Source organism: Populus alba, chromosome 4, assembly GCF_005239225.2.
Source record: "Populus alba chromosome 4, ASM523922v2, whole genome shotgun sequence".
In the NCBI taxonomy this organism is placed as follows: Eukaryota; Viridiplantae; Streptophyta; class Magnoliopsida; order Malpighiales; family Salicaceae; genus Populus; species Populus alba.
Window position 1 is genome coordinate 9,102,938 of NC_133287.1, and position 23,851 is coordinate 9,126,788.

General features: G+C 29.6%; 1 protein-coding gene across 3 annotated transcripts; it reads left to right on the forward strand.

Annotated features, from left to right (window-relative positions):
• Positions 1-19,173: 19,173 nt before the first annotated feature.
• Positions 19,174-23,489, forward strand: LOC118055972 (uncharacterized). 3 transcript variants are annotated; one of them, XM_035068025.2, is made up of 10 exons: positions 19,175-19,521; positions 19,791-19,886; positions 21,006-21,090; positions 21,512-21,633; positions 21,781-21,805; positions 21,913-21,996; positions 22,115-22,144; positions 22,240-22,345; positions 22,467-22,532; positions 23,217-23,489. In XM_035068025.2, exons 1-9 carry the CDS (start codon positions 19,432-19,434, stop codon positions 22,528-22,530), a joined length of 702 nt encoding a protein of 233 aa, XP_034923916.1. In that variant the 5' UTR covers positions 19,175-19,431; the 3' UTR covers positions 22,531-22,532; positions 23,217-23,489. The 3 variants fall into 3 exon arrangements, with proteins under 3 accessions (XP_034923917.1, XP_034923916.1, XP_034923915.1); XM_035068024.2 differs by having other exon boundaries at positions 22,467-22,531; positions 23,209-23,489; XM_035068026.2 differs by lacking the exon at positions 22,115-22,144 and having other exon boundaries at positions 19,174-19,521; positions 22,467-22,531; positions 23,209-23,489.
• The last annotated feature ends 362 nt before the right edge of the window (positions 23,490-23,851 follow it).

The following is a 23,851-nucleotide window of genomic DNA, read 5'->3' on the forward strand; positions in this document are numbered from 1 at the left end:
AATGATCTTTATTTTTTATTTAAGAATCAAGCTACAAATAAAAATACACATTAACAATCAAATGAAAATTCACTTAATAAAATATTTTTTTTTCAAAATTTAAATCATTTATCAATTTCTATTTTAATTATTGTAAAATTAAATAAAATTTAGTTTTGAAAATTATCATGTGTGACATTACATAGATAATTAAAAAAAAAAAAAAGGAGGATGAAATCTAAATAGCACAAGAGTGATGAGACAGGAAGGCTAGTATTAGAATTTTTGCTAAAATTATTTTAGCATTTTCCTAAACCATCAAAGAGAAAAGAGTGAATGCCTTCCATTATTTAGTGCAAAAAAGAAAAGGAAAAAACAAAGTGACGAGGGTTGAGATTTAAGTTTTCATGATGATGAAGTTAGGAAAAAACTTCACACATGGTATAAGAATTTCCATGGTCAGGAAACTAGGCCAAGATATATGAACTTAATTATAGGCTTATATCTAAGTTTTGGTGGGCTTAACCAATGATTGTAAGTTTGCTTGAAAAATATATCCCTCGTTGAATGAGGAAATATTTGATGCTTAAATTAGTAATTTATACAAGATAAATAATGTATAAGAGAATTGAAAAGAAATATATATGTAGTGAAATTTTTAGTATGAGAAACATATATTTTTACTTGGTGAACTGAGGTATTTATAAATCTTAATCACATTCGCTCACCTTGAACATTGAGATTTGTGTTACATTTGAATTCTAGAAATGCTGGTGCCCACCATCGATTATAGTATTCGGCAATATCATTGGTTGAGTAATTGATGAATGATAATAATACGTTGAAGATAATAACTATTAGTTGAAAAAGAGGTGCTCGCCTTGCATAAGGAATGGTGTGTTATCACTAATGGCTATAAAATGTGGTGCTTTATATAAAAATATGTACTTGGAGAGAGAATATATTTGTTAATCATAAAGAAAAAAGAAAAATATTATGTTAACAAGGCAATGCACAATGTCACATTCTTGAGATTGGAAAAAGTGTATGTGCTAGGAGTAATAATTTATTGAGTGTAGCCATTTGGATCAAGGCCTAAACCGTTGATAAAAGGTGGTTGTTATATGGGTCACTTAGCCTAAACGACAACAAATTAATTTTTTTTATAAGAACTTACACACACAGAAAGGTTTGCGTGAAAATATTATTTTGTTTAAACCTACTTGAGAGAAGAATGGTTACGTTTTTGTTGTTATGTCGTACATTAATGTTTTGTGTATAAGATTTCTTCATACAAATCTTGTCAATGTTTATAAAGAAGAATCCTTAATCATTTTGGATGGTCATGAGCGTTTTGAGACAAAACGTTATGAACACTTGGAGACAAATAATCATAAAGACCAACAAACAAGCGGTCCCTTGTATTTAGAGAAGGATCCCTAGTTTTTTTAAAAAAGATTTAGAGACACATATAAATACTCAATGGAGACATGAATATTTTTTTTAGAAAGAAGTTCAGGGACATGGAGATTTGGAGAAAGACTACTAAAAATTCAAAAAACAAATATACACTACATGGGATAGCCCGAGAATTATATGATCTCGGGTAGCTTATCAAGTGTGTAGACTTGTTTTGTTTCTTGCTTTAACTTTGTCTCTTTTCTCATGAATTGTTGGAGGTAAACTCTTGCAATCAATCTTTCTATCTCCTTTTTACAAGGCATGACATTCCTTAGCATCATGCTCATGTTCATGATTAAAAAGAAAGAATTTATTAAGGTTCCTTATGTTCGTGCCACTTTTCATGGGAGGTGAAATATTTTCATTTTCTCTGATAACAACTAGCACCTTTATTCATATAGTGATCATAAGTGTAGTCATGAGCTATAAGAATGGTAGACGATCATGGACATGGCATTTGGTGCTTTTTATGAATGATCTTGTGGGAGACTAATAACATTATGAAGACTCTACTTATGAGTGGAAACGAGGGTGTCCTTGTTAGGTCACACTAACTTCTTCCACCCTAATATAATTTTTTATTGTGTGTTTGACGCCGAGAAGGTTTCGATTAGAGAGAGTATAGAGCATTTTCCAAAAGAAATAATTGTAGACTCCATCAATCAAAATTTCTATGGCAATAGGCTTAATGAGTCTTTCCACCTTAAGCATCTCTTCCATTAATTATGGGCTTCTATCTAGGTTTTACTGGGTTTGACTAGTGACCAAAAGTTTGCCTAAAAAATAAGTCTCTCGTGGAATAAGAAACTCTTAAATGCTTAAGTCAGTAATTTATATGAGATAACTAATGTACGAGAGAATTAAGAAAAATATGTGTAGTGAAATGTTGAGTATGAGAAGCTTGTCCGTTCACCTGGTGATCTAAGATATTTGTAAACCTTGGTCATGTTGACTTACCTCGAGTGTGGAGAGTGATGTTTTGTTTGATTGATGAAAATGTTGGTGTCCACCATTGAGTATAGTGTTAACAACATCATTGGTTAAGCAATTGATGAAAGTAGTGATATGTTACAAAAAAAAAAAAAAAAGTTATTTATTGAGAAAGAAGTGTTTGCCTTGCATAAAGAGTGGTGAGTTGTCACCATTGACTAAAAAAAGTGTTGTCTTGCATAAAATGTAACAAAAGTATGCCAGTTAATAATAAAAATATTATATGAGTGGAGTGATGTGCGATACTATGTTCTGACTCCTAAAAAATAAAAAATAAATATGTATGCTGAGAGTGAGAATTTATTGGGTGTAGCTATTTGAGCCAAATCCCATGCAACAATGATGTTTTTGTTTGAGTTAGGCATAGATTATTGATGAAAGGTTGTTGTCGTTTAAGCCCTATGTCTCAAATCATGAAAAATTAATTACTACTACTACTACTACTATTATTATTATTATATTATTATTATTATTTAAAATAAATTAAATATATATTTTTAACCATCACATGACTAGCAAAAACATGGGAATGGTGTTAAATTCTTTGCATTTAGAAAAAACACATAGAAATCAATTTAAGTATAGGAGCAGAATGGAGTTCTAGCGTTCTTGAGGCATGCTATCAAATAGTGTTATTAAACTATGCTAATTAGTATGGAAACCTAATGATATAGTCATGTATGAGCTGATAATTCAAATTGAATTCATAAAAGATTGGATTAAATTTGATCAAAACCATTTAAACTTGATGAAATCTGATTGATTGGATCAATCAATTCAAGTTTGTCAATATATCTATATTGACCCTATGATCTTTCTCATGACCTATCAGCCCAACCAATGATAATGTTCTAGTTGGTTGAATGGTCACTATCCTGATTAATTTTAGCAAAACTAAAATTAAGATGATTTCTTTTAATATTTTTCAGGAGCTTTTTTTTTTTTTTTTTTCATGAAAGACTAGATTTGCATCACAATAAAATTAAAGTAGTTATGTATGAAATTAGAAAAAAAAAGAGTAAATTATTTATAAAAATAAGTTTTATAGGTGTAGTAATAGTTAGACAAAATAAATTATTTGGTGTATATTTTGAGTAAAAAATGGAGAGAAAGACTAAAAAATGGTAAATTTACCCTCCAACATTACAAGGCTAAATTTTAACCTCTAATATGCCCCTACCAAACATATTCCAACAGCTTTACCTTAATTACATGTTTTCATTTAATTTCTTTGGTTGGAAAAAGACTATATAGATTATAAGTAGTCGCAAAACAAAGTCCATTAATTAATAAGGGCTCAAATAGAAAACGTCCTTTTGTTTCTCTACTTCAAAACCAGCATAACAAATTGGGACGCTAATTTTCTTGAGGCAATTTCACCTACTAATTAAAGTTATTAAACCTAGTTCGGGTTATAAAATTGATATAAAACTTGGGTTACAAGTTAAATTAGTTAACTAGATTTTACATAGGTAAATCAAAATGAGTTGTGTTTTTTTTTTTTTAAATCAAAACAATGTCATTATAAATTTTATTTCTTAATAGTCGAACAAGTTTTCGACTGAGTCAACCCATTGAATCGATTAGGTTAACTCCATATTAACTTTTTTGACACCCAATTGGGCCAAGAGCTAGGTTGACCAGAACCTAGGTCATGAATTAGACTAGTTAACCTAGGTTGACAAAAATCAATCAAGATGAGTCATTTTAATTTTTTTAAAAGTCATATCAAGTTTTGATCAAATCAACTCATCGGATTAATCAAGTTAATTCCAAATTGATTTTAAAAAAAAAAAACTCAACTTAGAGAAAAAAAAAAAAAAAAGTCAACCTACTAAGACGGGTTTATTAATCGTGCTAAGGATATGTTTATAAGATATTCACGTATCAAACAATCAAATAAAATTAGCCCATCCACACCATGTAGTATCAACTAGATACGAGCCCAGCTACACCGCGAGTAGTTCAAATTTTTTCCAACATAAAAAAAATTCTAAGGCGACACAAAAGTTTTTAAAAAACAAAAAACAAATTCCGAGACTAAGATCATTGACTTGAATGGGTTTAATATGTTCAAATAATTTAAATAATACAAATAGAAAATTTAATGACAATAAATAAATTGAAAAAAAAATAACAATGTAAAAAACAACCATGAAGCTCATCAAAAGTAAATTGAATAATATCATACAGTTCAATTATCAAACTATTCAATGTTAAAGGGCAAAATATCTAAGTCAACCCGGGTTAATCTGTTAACCTCTCAATCATGGACACATGATTAAGATAATCCCATAAAAAGAAAAGTATAAAAAATGAAGATCAATTTTGTGTTACCCTAAAAGTTGTTTTAAAAAAGAACCTAAGAAAAAATCAAAATCAACTCATGTTATCCTTCAAAACTTATACCCCTAGTCATGAGCCCCAAGCCAATCCAATATAACGCAAACCCTAAAAAATAAGATAGAAAAACTTTAAATCAATAAAATATTGATTAATGAAATTGAAAAAAAAAATTAATAAGAAAACCCTAAATAAAAGAAATAATAATAAAAAAAATAAGAACTAAATTTGATATAAAAAAAATTTGAAATCAAATACTAAGGGATGAGATTAAAAATAAAATTCAATTAGAAAAAAAAAAATCAATTTTAAGAAATACTTTGAAAAAACATTTTAAAAAAGCAAATTGGCGCATGTCTAAGCCTTAGAAAACTCATATTTCAATATACAAGTGACGTTTTTGTTCTTAAGAAAATATTGTATAATTCCTCGTTATTTTAGATGTTAAAATATAATATATTTCTGGAAAAATAGAATAAAAACCCGACTCATTTTTTTAACCGTGTTCCAATATTGTTGCATCTTACAAGGGAAAAATACCAAAGTATATGTGTGTGTATTTAAAAAAAAAGAAGCAGTATACATACAATAATTTACGCATAAAGTAACTCAGATCAAACATCCTTTTTTTCTTCTTTTTTTCTTTCTATAATCTGTTTTGCGACAAGACATTGATGGCCAAGAAAATAGAGGTCTCGGAGCAATAATTTAACTTACAATTAAAACACCATCAATTTCAATTATTGAGTTGCATAAAATTATGAATATTATTATTATAAGAAAAATGATAGATTGGGAGACAAATCTTTAATTGAACCCACCCGTGTATCCTAATTAGCCTTAGTTGCTGGACTCATAATTTGTTGTTGATTTGATCTATGCTGTGCCTGGAAATTACAATTCACCCTCACTTTGGCCCGTTTGAAACTGGGTCAAGAAATGTCCATCAAACCCAGGGCAAATATGCCCATTTGCATCGGTGAATCTTTCGAGGAAAAATTAGTAATCCTGTTATAACAATCGAGGAAAAGATCAAATTATCTCTTATATTAAGATTATTGTGTTTTTTTTTTTTAATGTTAGAAGAGCAAAATAATAATTATATTATTCATAACTTATATTAAATACTAATGAAATATTGGTCTAGTGATTAAGACAATGTTATATTTTTATAAGAGTAAGAATACAAGTTTGATCATCAAGAAAAACACTTATTAAAAGTGGTAGCTATGAGCCCCGAACGAAATTAATCTTATCCTTTAAAAGGATATAAGGATATCCTGGTAAAATATTAAAAAAAAAGTACATTAATTAAATTCACTACCCCAATTAAGTTTTTTTATTTTTTATTTGACAACTTTTTCAATTTTACTTTCTTACTCAAGAATAATTTTTGTTTTCCTCTCAATTCCCAATGGTTGGATGGTTTAGTTCACTTCTTTTTCTTTTATATTTATTATTTTTGGGATTCCTTACAAGACAATTGATAGTTGATGTTCCAACAAAAAATGGTCCCAAGGAATTCTTTTCAACCTTTTTCCATCATCTCCATTGAATTTTTTTCTCTTCTTTTTCCATCCATGGCCACTTGGCACGTGACATAAACTAACTATGGCTACAAATTCCGATCTTTTACTCCAACAAAGGTGGTCTCTTGTTACCAAAGATGAAAGAACCCCACCATGAAACCTTGCAAGTTTTGTCACCATCCTCGCTGGTCTTTGTGATTGAACCTCTGGACTGACTACCATAAAGCTGAAAAAAATGGTAGCTAACTAGATCTTACACACTCTGATTGTTATCTGAAAACCTATGCATGAGTTGAGTTGTGTGTGTGTGTGTGGGGTACCAATTAACTACTTCTGAGGATGAATCATGGGCTCCAGTTTCTTGGGTTTAAACTTTTTATAATTATAATCTTCTTGTTCCATGAAGATCCCTAATCTATCTTGATTAAACGTGGGTTAAAGAGAAAAAACGGTGTTATAGCATGGGATGATTCACTTTTGATTGTTTTTGTGCTTTAAAAGTATTTTAAAAAAAATTAAATTTTATTTTATTTTTTATTTTACTTTAAATTAATATTTTTTTGGTGTTTTTAGATCATTTTGATGTGCTAATATTAAAAATAATTTTTAAAAAATAAAAAATATCATTTTACTATATTTTCGAGTGAAAGTATTTTAAAAAATAACCACAACCACACACTCAAATACGTAATTTAAGTCATGAAAAGACTTCTTATAAAAATTAGGCCTTCCATGGCTATGTCCTAAGCTAATGGAGTGATGAGCTTGAACCCTTTTGTGGCCACACTTAAATCAATAATGTTAAAGAATAATATAAATCATATCTTAAGATTTTATCTAAAAGTTTAAGTTATTGGGTTGAATTGATTCTTTGACATGATATCAAAGCTTTGATAACCAAACGGTCACGAATTCGAATTTCATCATCCCCATTTATTTGAAAAAAATAAGTACAAGATAATATAGATCTATGTAAGTTTTAAGCCGAAAGGGTTTTCACTTGAGATAGTGTGTTAAAAAATAATATAAATCATATATTGGAATCTCATATAAAAACCTAAATTATTGGGTTGAACTATTGGGTTGAATTAATTCTATGAGAAATAATACATAAAAAAACAAGAAAATAATGTATATAAAAAGTAAAATGAAGTTTAAAGGATGCTCTAGTTTTTAAATGGTTTTATGTTGGATTTATATTACTGAGAATTGCTTTGTCTTTTGGCCCAATGACTCCTGAAATCAATATTATCAAAAAAATGAGTTGGCTCTTAAAATCTTATGATTTTACAAGTCTATATATATTTAACATGTCAAATCGGATTTAAAACTCGAAAACTAGTAAAATCGATCAAACTCAATCGAACTCTTTCAAACTCGGTAAAATCAGTAAAATCAGAGCGATTTTACGAGTTTGAAAAAAAATATAAAATTGTGTATTCTGGTAATCTACACCTTTAACATTTTCATTGTTTTAAATTCATATCTTGCAAAACTTGTGCAATTTGATAATCAAAGGCTTGATTTTGACAATAATTATTATAATTTTTTTAATAATACAAGTTATTTATGGATTTTATTTCTGTAAAATTAAAATACATATTCATTCTTCACACTTTCTTATGTAAACTATTAACATATCAATTGATGTATTACTCTGTTTTAGCTGGCAAATATATAGAATAAAAGTTGTAAATTGACATGCTTGACCTTTGAAGTAATTAATGTTAAATGGTCTATCAAAATTTAAAGAAACTCGTTTATTGTAAATAACAAAGTGAGTAGGTCGATTTGTTTAAGAAGTACACGAATCAATATGAATTATAAAATAAAGTTGTATGAACTTTTCTATTATTTATTTTATTTTTAATTTAATTATATTATATTATTAATTACTATTTAATTGAAATTGCTAATATATAATTAATTAAATTATTTTACTTATAATTTTATAATTTAAATTTATATTATATATTTAATATCATATTAAAAAAATTATTTTTCACAACCTTGCCGAAACCTTACCTCGTAGTAAAGTAAAATATACACATTAAAAATTGGATCTTGCATCATGCTCGTCTGGGTTGCCATGACAAGCTCTTTTGGTTTGTTGTGCCATGCATTATTGAAACCGCATTCTTTAAAAACATATTGTTTTTTGCTCAGATAGTACTATATCAAAAGTACTATATTTAAATAATTTAAGGGTTTTATATTTTTCAAAAGTATTTAAGAGTATTATAAGGATCTGTATTGAAAAGTGCTATATCCCCTTGATCATTCCAGCACTCCCACAGCTCCTTTCTATCACGGTTAGCAGCAGGACCCAACTGCTGAGATTTTTCAATATCACAAACAAAAGCTAAAACATCAGCTGCACCAAATATCTCATCATTTCTCCACTTCTATCTTTTCCGAATGGCTACACCAAATATGACACTCGAACAAATATTACTTTGCCTAAATCTTCTGTAAGTGGTAAAAAAAAAAAAAAAAGTTTCGGAAACGGACCAATGAACTTGCTTTCACCCCACTTGTGCTTTTCCAGTAATTCATAGGTTGATTTAGAATAAAAATCACCATCAGAGGAAAGACTCCAAGTGATTGCATCATCATCGACTGAAAAAGATGGATCAAACATGGACGAATTCCAGGCCTGAACCGATGACAAAATAGTTGACAGTAACAGTAGCAATCTCCTCAGGGACCAGCTGACTAAGAGGGGGAAAACGTAATAATCAAAGGAGAGTATAAACCATCCATCCTCTTATCCAGCCAAAACCGAACCTGATTAGCCTTCCCAACAATCCATTGTATGGAACACGATAAAAACCAACCCTATGGCTTGACCCGTAAACTATCCTCCTGAGTGTTGGAGAATAATATAAATCATATTTTAAGATCTCATTTAATAACTTAAGTTATTGAGTTGAAATGGTTCTTTGACACTGAGTAAGCAAACCCTAACCCAGTTTCACAAGCATAGCCTCCTTCATCAGGACTCTTCAGGTGGAGAAGAGTAGCTCAGCTAAGCAAATGTATTTTAAGCTGACCCTTATGCTCAACCCAAACGGGAAAACCGACACAGCCACTCAACGTTATCAATAGTGGCATTGGGCAGCTTAGTACTTTGCATTGTATACAAAGGTACGTAGAGAAGCTAAAACGGACTGGCATCGAGTTATACGGCCAGCTAGCCCGAAAGACGTCGACGATGATGAACTTTCTCGACCAAAATGATGATACGTGCTTCTAGTAATCCGAAAATGCAACGAAGGCGCGCCTAAATATTTACCCAGATTATCACATTTTAGTAAAAGCACTAGCTTGATCAATAGAATTTTCCAAGGTCAAACTGACATTCTTGCAAAAAAAATAAATTAATACGAGTTTTGGCAATACTGACTTTCTGACCAGAATAGGCACAAAATAAATCCACGCACCTTCGAACCTCCTGAATTTGATGCATACTGTTCCCAGTAAAAAGATTTCTAAGTTTGCTGCAGAAGAAGTACAAATACATGGCTTAACCAGAACTGTAAAATTAAGCATAAAGCCTGCACTTGAAGTTTATCATAAATAAAAACCTAACTCAGACGATCATAAACCTTTTCTAAATCAATTTTAATGACATGAAACCTCTCCTAACTTTTTTTCACCCAAGTTATGTTAAAAAATCATTTCAACCCAATAATTTAAATTCTTAAATAAAGTTCTAACATATGATTTATATTATTAACACATCCCCTCAAGTGAAAGCATTTTGAACTTGAAATTTGCACACTCGTATTACCTTGTACTTAATTTTTATCAAATAAATTAAATGAAGGTGACGAGATTCGAACTCGTGATCACTTGGTTATCGAGGTTCTATTACAATGTTATAAAACCAATCCAACCCAATAGCTTAAGCTTTAAGTGAGGTCTAAGTATATAATTTATATTATTTTCTAACACACTCTCATAAGTGAAAGCCCTTTGGGCTTCAAATTACACAGGTTCACACTACATTGTATTTAATTTTCATCAAATAAATAGGAACGGTGAGATTCGAACTCGTGACCGCTTGGTCATGAAGACTCTAACACTATGTCAAAGAATCATCTAAACCCAATAGTTTAAGCTGTTAGATGAGGTCCCAAGTATGATTTATATTATTAACAAGCTATAATTTTATTATCCATTATAAGTCATCCCGGAACAAAATACTCTGAAAAGGACTAATGAGCTTCAAAAGTAATGGTTGGATCTTGTTTTTAATGATCTTAGTAATCAATATGTAGATAGCTATAGATAGGTGGCTCTTCTTTCATCTCGGACCGATCAACTGTTTTTGTAACTTAAGAAAATAATATGCATGCGTTGCTAGTATGTTTTAAAGAAAAATAAATTCCGCAACTTGAGTTATAGACCTACTTATGTTATATATATATATATATATGATAACATGTAGAAAAAAAAACCTTGTAAAAAAAAGTATGAAGTTAAATTCCAAGATAACTCAAAGTTAAAGAATGAAAAAAATTATAAAAAAAATACCCAAGCCAATCTGAATTAGCATGGAAAACTCATGACCTAAATTGTGAGGTGTAAGAAAAAAATATAAAATAAGAATGATGTGAATTTGGGTTAACATTTCATATTTGTAACCCGAGTCACGAGCTAGGATCACCGCATTGAAAAAAAATACGAAGCTCAATTATTTACAATGCAATATTGAATGATGAAATTAAAAAAAAAATCAAATTTTTTTTTATAAAAAAAAGATAAAAACAAGAAATAAAAGAATAAAAATCAAATTTGATATAAAAATAAAATGATGTAATAGCCTAAGTCAATCTAAGTTAGCATGAAAAATCTAATTAAAAACAAATAAGTTCTAAACTTAGTATTGAAGGACGAAATCTAATTAAAAATAGTTGGTGTAAATTTTTTTTCAAAAAAAGACTAATGGTAATATAGGTTAACATTTGATATTCGTGACCTAAGTCATGACATCAGGATCATCATATAAAAAAAAACATTACGAAACTCAATTCTCAATCAATTTAATGTTGACGGATTATATTGAAAAAATAAAATCAATTTAGAAAAAGGATCCAAAGCAAAAATAAAATAATAAAGATCAAATTTCATATAATAATAAAATAAAATAAAATGATGTAAAATCATCGGGCCAATTCAAGTTAGCATGGAAAATTCATGACACGGGTTAGAGGTTTAAAATCTATTTCACAAAAATACACGCAGACTTGGCTCTATATACAATTTAGTAGCTTCTATTATTCAAAGTGTACTAGACTATTCAACAAGGATATTTAGTTTATAAGCTTTCAAAATATAAAAGATATTCAAGAAACGCCTACAGTTCATACAAATTCAAATTTATAAGCATGCAAAATAAAAACTCATGGAAAAACATGTTTTCAATACAAAAATAATAATAGAATTATAGTATGCATACAAATATATATTCAAACTTACAATTGATATTAATTCAAGGTTCTAACATGCATACTAACAATAAAAATATGTGTTTAAATTGAAACAAAAAAAGGTTCTTACTTGTTGAAGCACTTTAAAGTAATGGAATTTTTCTTATTGTTAATGATGAATCCTTTATCCTTAAAGTTTTATTACTCCTCATTTGTGCAATTAAAATGTTTGTATTATGTCTCCCAAAATTACATAACACCACCACCTTGGTTTAGATGCACTTTTAAACAAGGTCTTTAAACCAAAGTAAAAGAACTCAATTATCTCTTATCAAAGTAAACCTAAGCTTTAAATTTGAGAAAAACACAAAGCATATAAAAAAAAACACCAAAAAAGAGGTGAGGAAGAGCGTGTAAAATTTTGAAAAAAATAAAAACTTGTAGGAAACATTTTTTTCACCCCTTCCTCCTTTTATAGTGAACTTTAAAAGCTAAAAGGTTGAAGAATTAATTCTAATAATAATCAGAATTAATTTCCACTATTACCAAATTTTGATTAGCCACCATAAATCAAGAATTAGATTTGAATATAATGTCCATAAATCTAAATTTTTTTAGGTGAAAATGCTTTTGGAAGAGACTATTAACATTCATAGGCTGGATTAAACAAAACAATGGGCTGTAAGAAATAATTCTTCATGGACTAGCCCAAGTCTAACTTCTAGTTGGCAAACAATAATAATTTTTTGTGGTCTAAAATATTATTTTACAATAAACTCAAACTCAAGCCCAACCCTAAGCCTGAGCATGAGCTGGACTAAGCCAGTTCGGTGCACACGTGGGTTTAAATCCATAACCGACTTTGCTTAAGACTTCTCCTTTCTAAAAACTTAGGTACTCTTTAGGCCTAATTTTAACTTCCTAGCTTTCTACTTTATAAGTATAAAGAAAGTTTTGTTTTTTTTGTTTTTTTTTCTATATGGGATATAGTTCTTTTAGAAGGTTTTGAGTTTCACCAAAACATGTCAACTAAAAGTTTTTTTAGATTAATTTTTTATTCATCACTAATTTGTTTAAATCATATTAATATTTTATTTTAAAAGAGCTTATGTTGAAGATTAAAAAACCAACAAAGTTTTAACTCAAAAAGCGAGTGGACCCCATTTTTTATTTAGCATTGAATATGTTCATTAACCATTTTCTAAACAATTTTTTCCAACAATCCCTCATGTAAATGGAAACTATCTAACCAATTTAAAAACAACTCAAAGATTTGTTAAGAGATACTGATTTGGTAGATCATTATATCATGATAGATAACTTCTAGTGAAATACTATTAGATTTACTAATTAAATAATGAACATAATGTCTTGAATTATTCATCTTTTGTATAAACCAAAAAAAAAATATTCATATAGTTCTTTACCTAGAAATTTTATTTGGTTCTGAGTGTTATGTTTATTTTGGTTCTGAATAACTCTTGGGTTCATGAGTGCTTTAGACAAATGAACCTTTATCAAAATTATCAAAGAAACAACTATATTTCTTACTTATATAAGTGATATTTCATTAAGAGTATTCTACTATACTCTACTTGGTGTGCCAAGATATAAGAATCATTAAGAGCACAACTCATCCTTTATCACGTTGCATCTAGCACTTATACTTAATTTTTCATTTGACCCTAGATTTTGAGATATCTAATTAGCTAGAAATGGTTTCTATCATTACAGTCTTTCATCTTTACACAAGCTCTCTTGAAAACACTTTTGTTAGCGGATCCCTAGTATTGTCCTTTGACTTTACATTGTCAATGCAAATAATTTCATTTAAAAGCAAGTGTTTAACAATATTATATCTATGACATATGTGTCTAGACTTACCATTATACATAATACAAATTTCTAATATAATGATATTAGGATAATAGGTAAGCTCCTCATTAGAGTCACCATTTAAAAAAGTTATTTTTATATTTATTTGATTTATTTCAAGCTTGTTAATAGGTATTTGGGAGTTGGATACATAGTTTCTCAATGTATAAATAAGAGATGTATGATTTTAAAGGATCACGACAAGATTGATCAAAAGTGACAACACTAATGTTGAGATGTCACCACTTGAGTATGCTAGTGATTGGGATGTAGAGTATTTGGTTGAGGTAAAATTATTGGTTATTCAGCATGCACTAAATGTTCAGATTAAGAAAGATGATTAGGAGTAACAAAGAGAGAATATATCACGTACAAGAAGCTATATCGATACCAACATATATAGTAAGATTATTTATGGTGGGAGTTGTGTTAATGTTGCTCGTACTATACTTATTAAGAAATTAAATTTGATTACTAATAAACATCATAGACCATATAAGCTTGAATAGTTGAATGAATATGAAAAAGTTAAGATTAAAAAACAGATCCTATCTTTTTTTTATTGGGAAATATCATGATGAGGTTTTGTATGATGTGATTCTTATGCATGCGGGCCACTTGTTATTGGGGCATTTATGATAATTTTATATAAGTGTAGTGCATGATAGGTTTAGAAATAGAAACTCTTTTGTAAATGATGAAAAATTCATCACACTTGTACCATTGTCACCAAAATAGGTTTATAAAGATCAATTAAAATTGAAAAGATAAAGTGAAGCCAAAATAAGTGAGAAATCATGGAAAGGTCTTGAGCTTAGAGAGGAGAGAAAATATTATGAGTCATTAGGGAGAAATAAAAAAACATCTATGTTTTTATGGAAGGAAAAAAAAAAAAAAACAAAGATCAAGAGTGTTTTTTTTATTCTAACCAGGTGATGAGTGTATTTGTGTAGAAAAAGACTTATTTTAACATTAATGAACTTGATTTTTGTTTTTCTAGTGTGGCAATTGTTTTATTACAAGAATCCAAAGATATGTTTATCAAAGATATTCCTACTGGTTAACCACCAATAAAAAGAAATTAAACAATTACTAATTGACCAACCTATCAAAGTAATCTTGAGGAGACAAATAAATTTTAAAAGCAAGTTGAGGATTTCTTGTCTAAAGAGTGCATAATAGAAAACTTGAGTCAATGTGTTGTTTTGATGTTATTGTGCTTGAAAATGATGGAACTTGGAGGATGTGTGGTTATTATCATGCAATTAACAACATTACGATAAAGTATAGTCATTCAATTTCTAGGCTTCATTATATGTTAGATGAATTGCATGGTTCTTGTATTTTTACAAAGGTTTATTTAAAAAATTGTTATCATCATATTAGGATGAAAGAAGAAGATAAATGAGAAATTACTTTTAAAACTAAGCATGGACTTTAAGAATGGTTAGTTATGTCATTTGGTCTTATTAATGCATTTAGTACTTTTATGAGATTGATGAATCATATATTGCATGTATTTATTGGAAGATTTTTTGTTGTGTATTTTGATGATGTCTTGGTTTATAGCAAGAGTTTGGATGAACATATTGAGCATTTGCATTTTATACTTAATGTTTTAAGAAAAGAAACATTATTTTCTCATATAAAAAAAATGTACTTTTTTCATGGAAAATATTATATTTCTTGGTTATGTTGTTATTGTAAAAAGTATAACGATTGATGAGGAAAAAGTGAAGGCTATCCAAGAATGATTACACCTATGTTAATAAACCAAGGCAAGAAGTTTTCATGGTTTAACTAATTTTTATAAGAGATTTGTTAATGATTTTAGCATACTAGCTGCACCACTCATTAAAATCATTAAAAAGATAGTTTTAAATGAAGTATTAAACAAGATAATATATTTAATATTCTTAAAAAAGGATAAGTTCAACATCTACACTTTTATTAGCATCGCCTGACTTTACTAAAACTTTTGAAATTAAATGTGATTTTTTAGGAATAGTTATTAGGGTTTTTTAATATAGGAGAAGCAAACGATTGCTTATTTTAGTGAAAAGCTTAATAGTGCAGCGTTGAACTACCTGACTTATGGTAAGGAGCTTTATATCTTGGTGAAGACTTTGTAGACTTGGTAACACTACTTATGGTTGAAAGAATTTGTGATTTATTCATATCATTAGTCACTAAAACACTCGAAAGAACAAAGTAAGTTGAATCAACATGCCAAGTGGGTGGAATTTATCAAGACCTACCTTTATGTGACTACATACAAGTAAGGTAAGGAAAATGTAGTGGTTAATGCACTATCTAAGAGGTATATTCTTCTTTATACTATAAATACAAAATTGTTGGGATTTGAATATGTAAAAGAATGTATGCTAATGATAGTGATTTTGATGATATATACATTGCTTATGATAAGTCAATGTTTAGAAAGTCTTATAGTACAAATGATTACTTCTTTGAAGTCTGATAGATCTATGCTTGAATTTTTTATTTGTGAAGCTCATGGTGTGGATTAATATGATATTTTGGTTTTAAAATATTTTAGATGTTTTATGTGAACACTTTTTATTGGCCTTTACAAGAACTATTTATAAGCTCTAGATTAGAAAGAAAATTAATAAAGAAAATAAAGTTGTAATACAAGAGGAGCTAAGCTAAAAAAAATAAGTAAAGATGGAGTGTATAATTACTGTAAAATATAGGTAGAAAAAATTAACCAAAAACACTCTTCTTCAACTTCTTTTATAGATGATTTTGGAATCAAAACTGATACAAAATTAATTTTGATAATTTTCAGAATAAATTCTTTCAATTATTAATTTTGATTACCTACCATAAAACCAAATTAAACCTGAATGTTTTGGCTTTAAATAAAATGTTTTTAACTGAAAAATTCTCATGGATCCAATTTTAACTTTTCACATTCTCATATATAAATAATAGGCAAAACTTCTTCTTTTTCTTATGTGGGACAAACATTTATAAATGGTTTGAGTTTCTGTAAAACATATCAACCAAGAGTTTCTTTAAAATTATTTATTTATTTATTTATAATTTACTTAAGTCATTTTAATATTATATCAAAGTTTTAATGCTAAAAATCAGAAGATCTCACTTCTAACCATGTTTTAAACAAATTTTCGGATACTTTTCCACACAAAATCTTGAAATTTGTCAGCACTTTTGCAGTACATATAAAACAGAAAACGGCCAGCACTCACTCTGTTACTTATGTCTTTTTTTTCACTCGATGACAAAGTTGTCTCCAATAGTTGAAGATGTGTCTAGGTTAAAGTAAATGAATAACCAAAAACTAGGTTTCTGTACTTTGATGGCTTCCTCAATTCTCATAATCCTGTTCAGAGACTTGAACGAGTCAGAAAGTTTCTTTGCAACATCGACCAGGTCATATATTAGACCTGGCTGGGTTTTCTTGCTTTGCCCAGGAACCAAAATCACAACGTTATAACGCAAACAACGTTGCAGGTATAGAAAATAACAAAGAACTTTGGCCACTTTCGAATATTAAATAGAGGATGGTTACCTATTCCAAGATATCTAATTTTATATACGAATGTTGTGATATTAGGCTACCTAAATAACATTTGATTTACTAATAAGTGTTGGTTAAAGCATTGCTATATACTTATAAGGATAAAAACTCAAATTTGATTTTCAAGAAAACGTATTTATTGGAAAGGATAACCACAAATTTCAAACTGGACTAGTCTTACCCTTTAAAAAAAATTGGAGGATACTTGAATAAAAAAAAACAAATAACATTTGATTTGATTGTAATTATTTAAAAAAAAAAAAAACTATCTATTTTTTATTATTATTATAGCTATTACCTAGAAAAGAATAGATTAAATCAATAAGTAGCGTTTAATTACTCACGGGGGATAAAAGAACTAAAAATAGTGGGTTATAAGATTATGTATGCTTATACTTTCATTTTAAATTTAATTTAGAAATATATTTTTATTCATACTGTTTTTATATCTTTTGCCCTAAGATAGAATCAAACATTACTTAAGTTATTAGGTTATCTTGCATGTCATTGAAGCAACCCGGGTCAACAATTTTTATTAAAATAATATTGTTATATATATTTTTATTATTATTGATCTAACCATATTTAAATCGGATTAATTACATTACTAAAAATCCAATTAAATCAATTGAGTTTTATTATTTTAATATCCTATCTGACTTAACTAAAAACATTAATTTTAATCTCGCTTTGAATCTAAAAGTTTTTTTAAGAGTTTGTGTGATAATAGATCACTTTTAAAAATGTTTTTTATTTAAAAATATATTAAAATAATATATTTTTTATTTTTTAAAATTTATTTTTAAAATTAACACATCAAAACAATTTAAAAACATAAAAAAAAATAAAACTAACAAAAATTTCTAAAAACACAATTAAACTAGAATGTGTCAACGGACAACCCAGTCATAAATCAACCCTCCAGGCTAACAACTATCCTTCCGATCGCATCTTTTTTATTATTATTATATTTTGTTTTCCCTACTTCTCACCACCTTCCTGCCCTTATTTTAATGAATAGTGGACTTATAAAATTTTTAAAACTGGAGCTTTTTACACGTGACAACCTACCGTTAGGACATGCATTGATTGACTTAAAAAAGGGAAGCACCTTTGCCACATCCAATAATTTATCCTCACCCCCATGATTTGAATTTCCACATGAGAATACAAAATTACCCTCAACATATTTCGTCTTGTTTAATATTTCAAGATTGACTTAAAAACAATAATCTCAAAATGGATACCGGCTAAGTAAAAAAATCAAAAAATTAATTAAATTAAAAAAATTATACCATAAAAGAACTAATTAAAATTAAAAAAACAAACTAGTTTAATTCAGTTTTATAAGCCTGAAACCAAAAAAACCAAGATATACCGAGCCAAAACCAAACTAAACCAATTTGAATTGATTTTGGTTTTAAAAGCTAAACCAAATCAAATAAAAAAATGATCAGTTTGAACCAGTTTCAGTTATGTTAAAAAAAATTTTAATTTGATTATTTTTTAAAAATAAAAACTGAGCGGCCCCAAAAAATACCCCCTACTCTATTTTTTCAGAGAAAAATCATGCATGTTCAAGAATTTTGGTTTGAACATTTTGGAATATTTAGCTGATAGACTTTTTCTCCTCTTTACAAATTCAAGTCTTCACATCCCCCACAGGGAAATTTCCTGGAGTTTAAACCCAACTATTATATTATTATATTAAATGATATTCAAGTCTTTTTTCCAATTTCACACTAATAATCAGTAAAATCCAAAAAAAAAATTAAAAATTTTCCTACCAGAAGAATTCATAAATATTTAATAGTTTAGTAGTGGTTATTTTAAAAAATATATTAAAATAATATATTTTTTTATTTAAAAAAAATTATTTTTGACATATTTGAAACAATTTTAAAAAATTATATTATTTTTTTTGAATAATCAAATTTAAAAAAAAAAAAAAAAACACGGTTTCCCAAACATTATTTTCTATTTCTTGCCTAATTCCCTCACCAAGAACAACTAAGCTTCAAATAATCTTTGAAAAAAATCTATCCAGCGCGCAATAAGCTCTTTCTCTTCTCCTTGACATTTCAACAATACAGCGTTCAGGTCCAACAAGAAAGCAAAACTTGACATGACCCTTGTTTTTTTGGAGAGAAATTGAGAGGTTTTTGTTATAAAGAAAACGAACCCATCAAAGTTTCTTACTTTGTGTAGTTTTTCTCTGGACTTTTTCTCATTTTCTCACCTTCCAAGCCCGAAAATGCCCAATTGGGAACTCAAGAACTGCTGCAAGCATGACCAGGTCTCCTTCCTGGTCACTATTGCAATCTTCTCTGTTGTTATCCTCGCGGTACGTGCAGTTTTCTGTTTCTTGTTTTTGGCTTTGGTTTCTTGGGTTCTTTTATGTTTTGTTGCCTCTGTGTTTTGAAAGATTAGAAGATCAAATCGACTTGGTCAAAGATTTGCTTTGAGGGGTTATGAGGAGTTCTAATTGGCTCAATTATGTTTAGTTTTTTACACTAATTGATGAAAATTGAGATGCCCTTGTCACTTTTTATGCGGTCCGGTTGTGTTGAACTTGTTCTTTGACACTGAATTGTTGAATTTTTATTGTTGCAGTTATGGAGGACGTTCATAATGACACCCTTTAAGCTCATCACTGTGTTTTTGCATGAAGCAAGTCATGCGATTGCTTGTAAACTGACATGTGGTCAGGTATGAAGCTCGTTCTTTGCCCTGTGTGTTCTTGGCAGGCCAGGGAAGTTAGATGCTTTTGGTTTCAGTACTGAATTTTATTAACAGTATGGCCTAATATGTAATTTAAGATGCAATTAGGGAGTTTAAAAAAAACCAAAATTACCTTTTCTGTTAGGTAATATTGCTTCCCTCAAAATTTGACTCATCGTTTAAGTGGAATTCTGTGCATTACTATTAACATGCTTCATGCTTGTTTGATCCCATATTAACTAGCTTGCTGTTTGCTGCTTGCTGCTTTTAATGTGAATTCACGTGCATATTGAGGTATACTTCATGCTTTCTTGCTTATTGGAAGATGACGTTTTTAGGCGCTCAAAGGGGTGTAGTTTATCATTTTTCCTTATTAACTAATAAAAGTGATCTTCACAATTAATTCTCTAATGTACTTCATGATTCCCCGTCATATTAAGGAATAATTTAATGAGAACTTGGGTTCTTTGTGTACAACCTTAAGCTATGTAACAGAATGCATATAGTTTACTTTGTAGTTGAGTCAGATGTATGATGTTTGTATTCATAGATTTCGACAATGTTATCATTCAACATGCCATTATGCATGAGGAAACAACAACTTGACATGCTCTTGTTAGATAGATTCTGTGGTATTTTGACTTCTGTTTTTATTAAGTGAAGTAATTGGTTTTCTCGAAAAGCAGTTCATGAAGTTGCCTTTAGTGCCATTGCTTTGATTGAAATGATGATCTAAGTGAGTTCTTTGGTCAATGAAAAGATGACTTCAATGTTATTCATCTTGCCCATCATACCTTTATTTGACTTTCTGAATGGTTCTTCAGAGTTATAGCGAGTTGCAAATGAAATTTTCAATAAGGACATCCTGCCTTGTTCTATAAGTATGGCACTGACTTCTGATTGTTTGGTTGTTATGTTCACCCTTCACCGTGATTTCTTCCTTGAATGATTATTTTTTCTTTCCTGTGATATGGATAGACTTTGTATTTTTTTTTTATAGCATAATTAATTACAGATAGTTACCATGTTTGTTATTTCACACTATCCTCTTGATCTCTGTTGAGGAATGCTCATCTTTAGTTTATTAGTATCCACTGTACTATGCAGGTGGAAGGGATTCAAGTTCATGCCAATGAAGGTGGAGTAACACAGACACGCGGTGGTGTATACTGGTTGATATTGCCTGCAGGATGTACATTCCTTTTGCCCTTGAAAGTTTTTCTTTTAATCACAGTGGGCCTAGTTTTTATTGCTTGTTTCTAGAACTACTCCAATTCCAAGTCTTATTTGCCTCCAATTCCAAGTCTTATTTGCCTCCGTAACCAATACATGTTTATGGATTAGTACAATGCAAGTCAAACTTGTTGTGGAGCCCATTTTTTTAATTTTGCCAAGTCCAAAGTGAAACATCAATTTGAAAGTGCTATCTTTCTCAGTGTTTATGCTTTAGAAGCTTATACAGGAGCCATGAAGAGTTTGCTTTGGACTTCTTTTTTTTCATAAACTCTCAATGTTTGTTCTGTTAGTTTTTATGTACTCGATTTTAGACATGTTCTCTATAGTGCTGCTTCCTTATGGCACTCACATTTTGTGCCATTGCCTTGTGCTTCCAGATCTTGGTTCGTCATTTTGGGGGATGGCTTTGGTACTTGCATCCACAAATCTCATTACTGCAAGAATAGCAGCTGGTTGCTTGGCTGTTGCCCTGTTAATTGTTCTCTTTATTGCTCAGAATGTAAGATAGTGACATAAGAAGATTATATTTTCTGCAATATATTATAATCCCTAAATATGATGATCTGTATCAGATTATTGACATTCATTTGAAAGGTTTTCTCAAGCTTTAAATTTGTATGTTTTCACTTGATTTTTTTTCTTGCAGTGGACTCTTCGAGGACTTTGTATTGGTGAGTGTTTTCATGAATGTCCATCAACAATTCATTCATACATTGTTGTTGTTGATATACACTGTCTTCAATACTCACATCTTGTATTTAACAAACCCAATTCACAGGATTCATTATTTTCCTCGCTGTTGTTTGGGTACTGGAAGAAAAAACAACTGTACGAATCCTCCGATATGTCATTCTCTTTATTGGTAAATGCTTGTCCCATTATATCTTCCCTTTTTTATTTGAACTTCCTTCTCTACCTTGGTGTCACTGTTAAGGTGAATGAAATAGAGATTTAGCTTATATTCTGTCTCGCAATTGCAGGTGTGATGAACAGTTTGTTTTCGGTTTATGGTGAATATTCTCTTGTTCTTCTATTGTCCTTTTAATTAACCATGTGCCATTAATATAATTATTGATTCTATCTGACCAATATAAATGGTCTGCAGATATTTATGACGATCTAATATCTCGAAGAGTCCACTCCAGTGATGCTGAGAAGTTTGCAGAAATATGCCCTTGCCCTTGTACCGGTGTTGGTTGGGGAGTCATTTGGTGAGCTTTTAACCTTTGACAGGAATATAAAAGGTCGATAGAGTCAATGTCTGTGATAAGGGAGTTTGTGCACTTTTAACAATTCTGCATTTCCTTTTTCTGTGTGTGACTTCAATTGCAGGGGAATAATCTCATTTTCATTTCTGAGTGCATCCATATATCTTGGACTGGTCATCTTATCCTGAGGTAAAGCCTACTTTTGCAAGGATTTGATTTTTCGAACTATTTTTTTTTATTTCATTCTTTATGGACTATTGGAGTTGTGTGATTTGGAATTTTGGCACTGCAAGTCATCTATAATAAGGTCATGAGAAACAGAAATGAAGCTATTACAAATGCTGAAAAATTCCATTGAGTGTGACATGCATAATTTATATGAAGTTCATAGAAATAAGAACCCCATTTAAGAATGCTTTGCCTAAATGAAGAACGGGAAGAAATCTAAATGCCTCAGAGAAAGTCTCAATAAGTTCTCCATGGAAATCATGAATTATAGGCTTTTTTCGCAGTTTTTGGATGCAACAAGTTTAATTTACTTCATGGCCGGAGTCGCTGTTAGATCTTTGAAGTGTTTAGCGATATTGAATTATATTTTGTACTCTCATTTGAACCGAGTATTGTGAGTTTTGCTTCCTTCATTGAGCTATCTTTGTACTATCTGAGTGTCTGTAGAAGTAGAATGTCAGCTGAATATAGGAGAGTTGTTAGTAATTTAAGGATTATTCGTGGGGAAATTTCCACTTTGAGCTTAATTATCTAATGTTCTTTGCGTAAAGTTCAATCATAGACCCTAGCGTGTAACATCTGTAGAATCACCATGATTGATATCTTCAAGTTCTTCTAATTCCCCTTTACATTTCCAGGTCCAGACTCCAGACTCATGATCCAAGACATTATATATTGGAATGGCTCCTGTGCATGATATTTCTTCAATTTTGAAACATTATATATTGGTGATCCAGCCAATCTTGTTTATCCCTTCATTCTTTTGCCCTTATATCTAGGGTAATTAGTAGGCTATGATGATTGGTTTGAATTATTGTTTTGTAGAAAACTGATATCACTGTACTCACTTTCAATTGAATTGGAAATTTAGATGCAATCAACTGTTCTATTCTTTCATGGAAGCACTCTGGTTCTGTTCTTTCATGGTTGATGACATTCAGGGGATGCCATTGTTTTATTCTAACTATGGTTGTGAGAAATTTCTTCATGCAATCATATCCAGAAGAAGCTGATTTGATGATTGGTTAAAATAATTATCAGGAGAACATAGAATTCAGCATTCAACAAAGAGTTTTTCTTCTTCAGTAATCATGGTGTGGATTTGAAAATATGGCATCTGATATATATCTTACATTGATGTCACTGACATCAACTTCCATATTCATTCATTTTAATTTATTTTTTTGTTGATGTAACACGTGTAAATGTATATCATTTATAAAATTAATATTAGTGGTTAAATTATTAGGGGGTGAGATTTTCCGTTCAATTCAGTTTGGT

Excerpts from the sequence above, each read along its gene's own strand:
- LOC118055972 (XM_035068025.2), top strand. The coding sequence starts at position 19,432 with ATGCCCAATTGGGAACTCAAGAACTGCTGCAAGCATGACCAGGTCTCC. Across the intron at positions 19,522-19,790 it reads TCTCTGTTGTTATCCTCGCG|TTATGGAGGACGTTCATAAT; the intron begins GTACGTGCAGTT and ends TTATTGTTGCAG. Across the intron at positions 22,145-22,239 it reads CAGTTTGTTTTCGGTTTATG|ATATTTATGACGATCTAATA; the intron begins GTGAATATTCTC and ends AATGGTCTGCAG.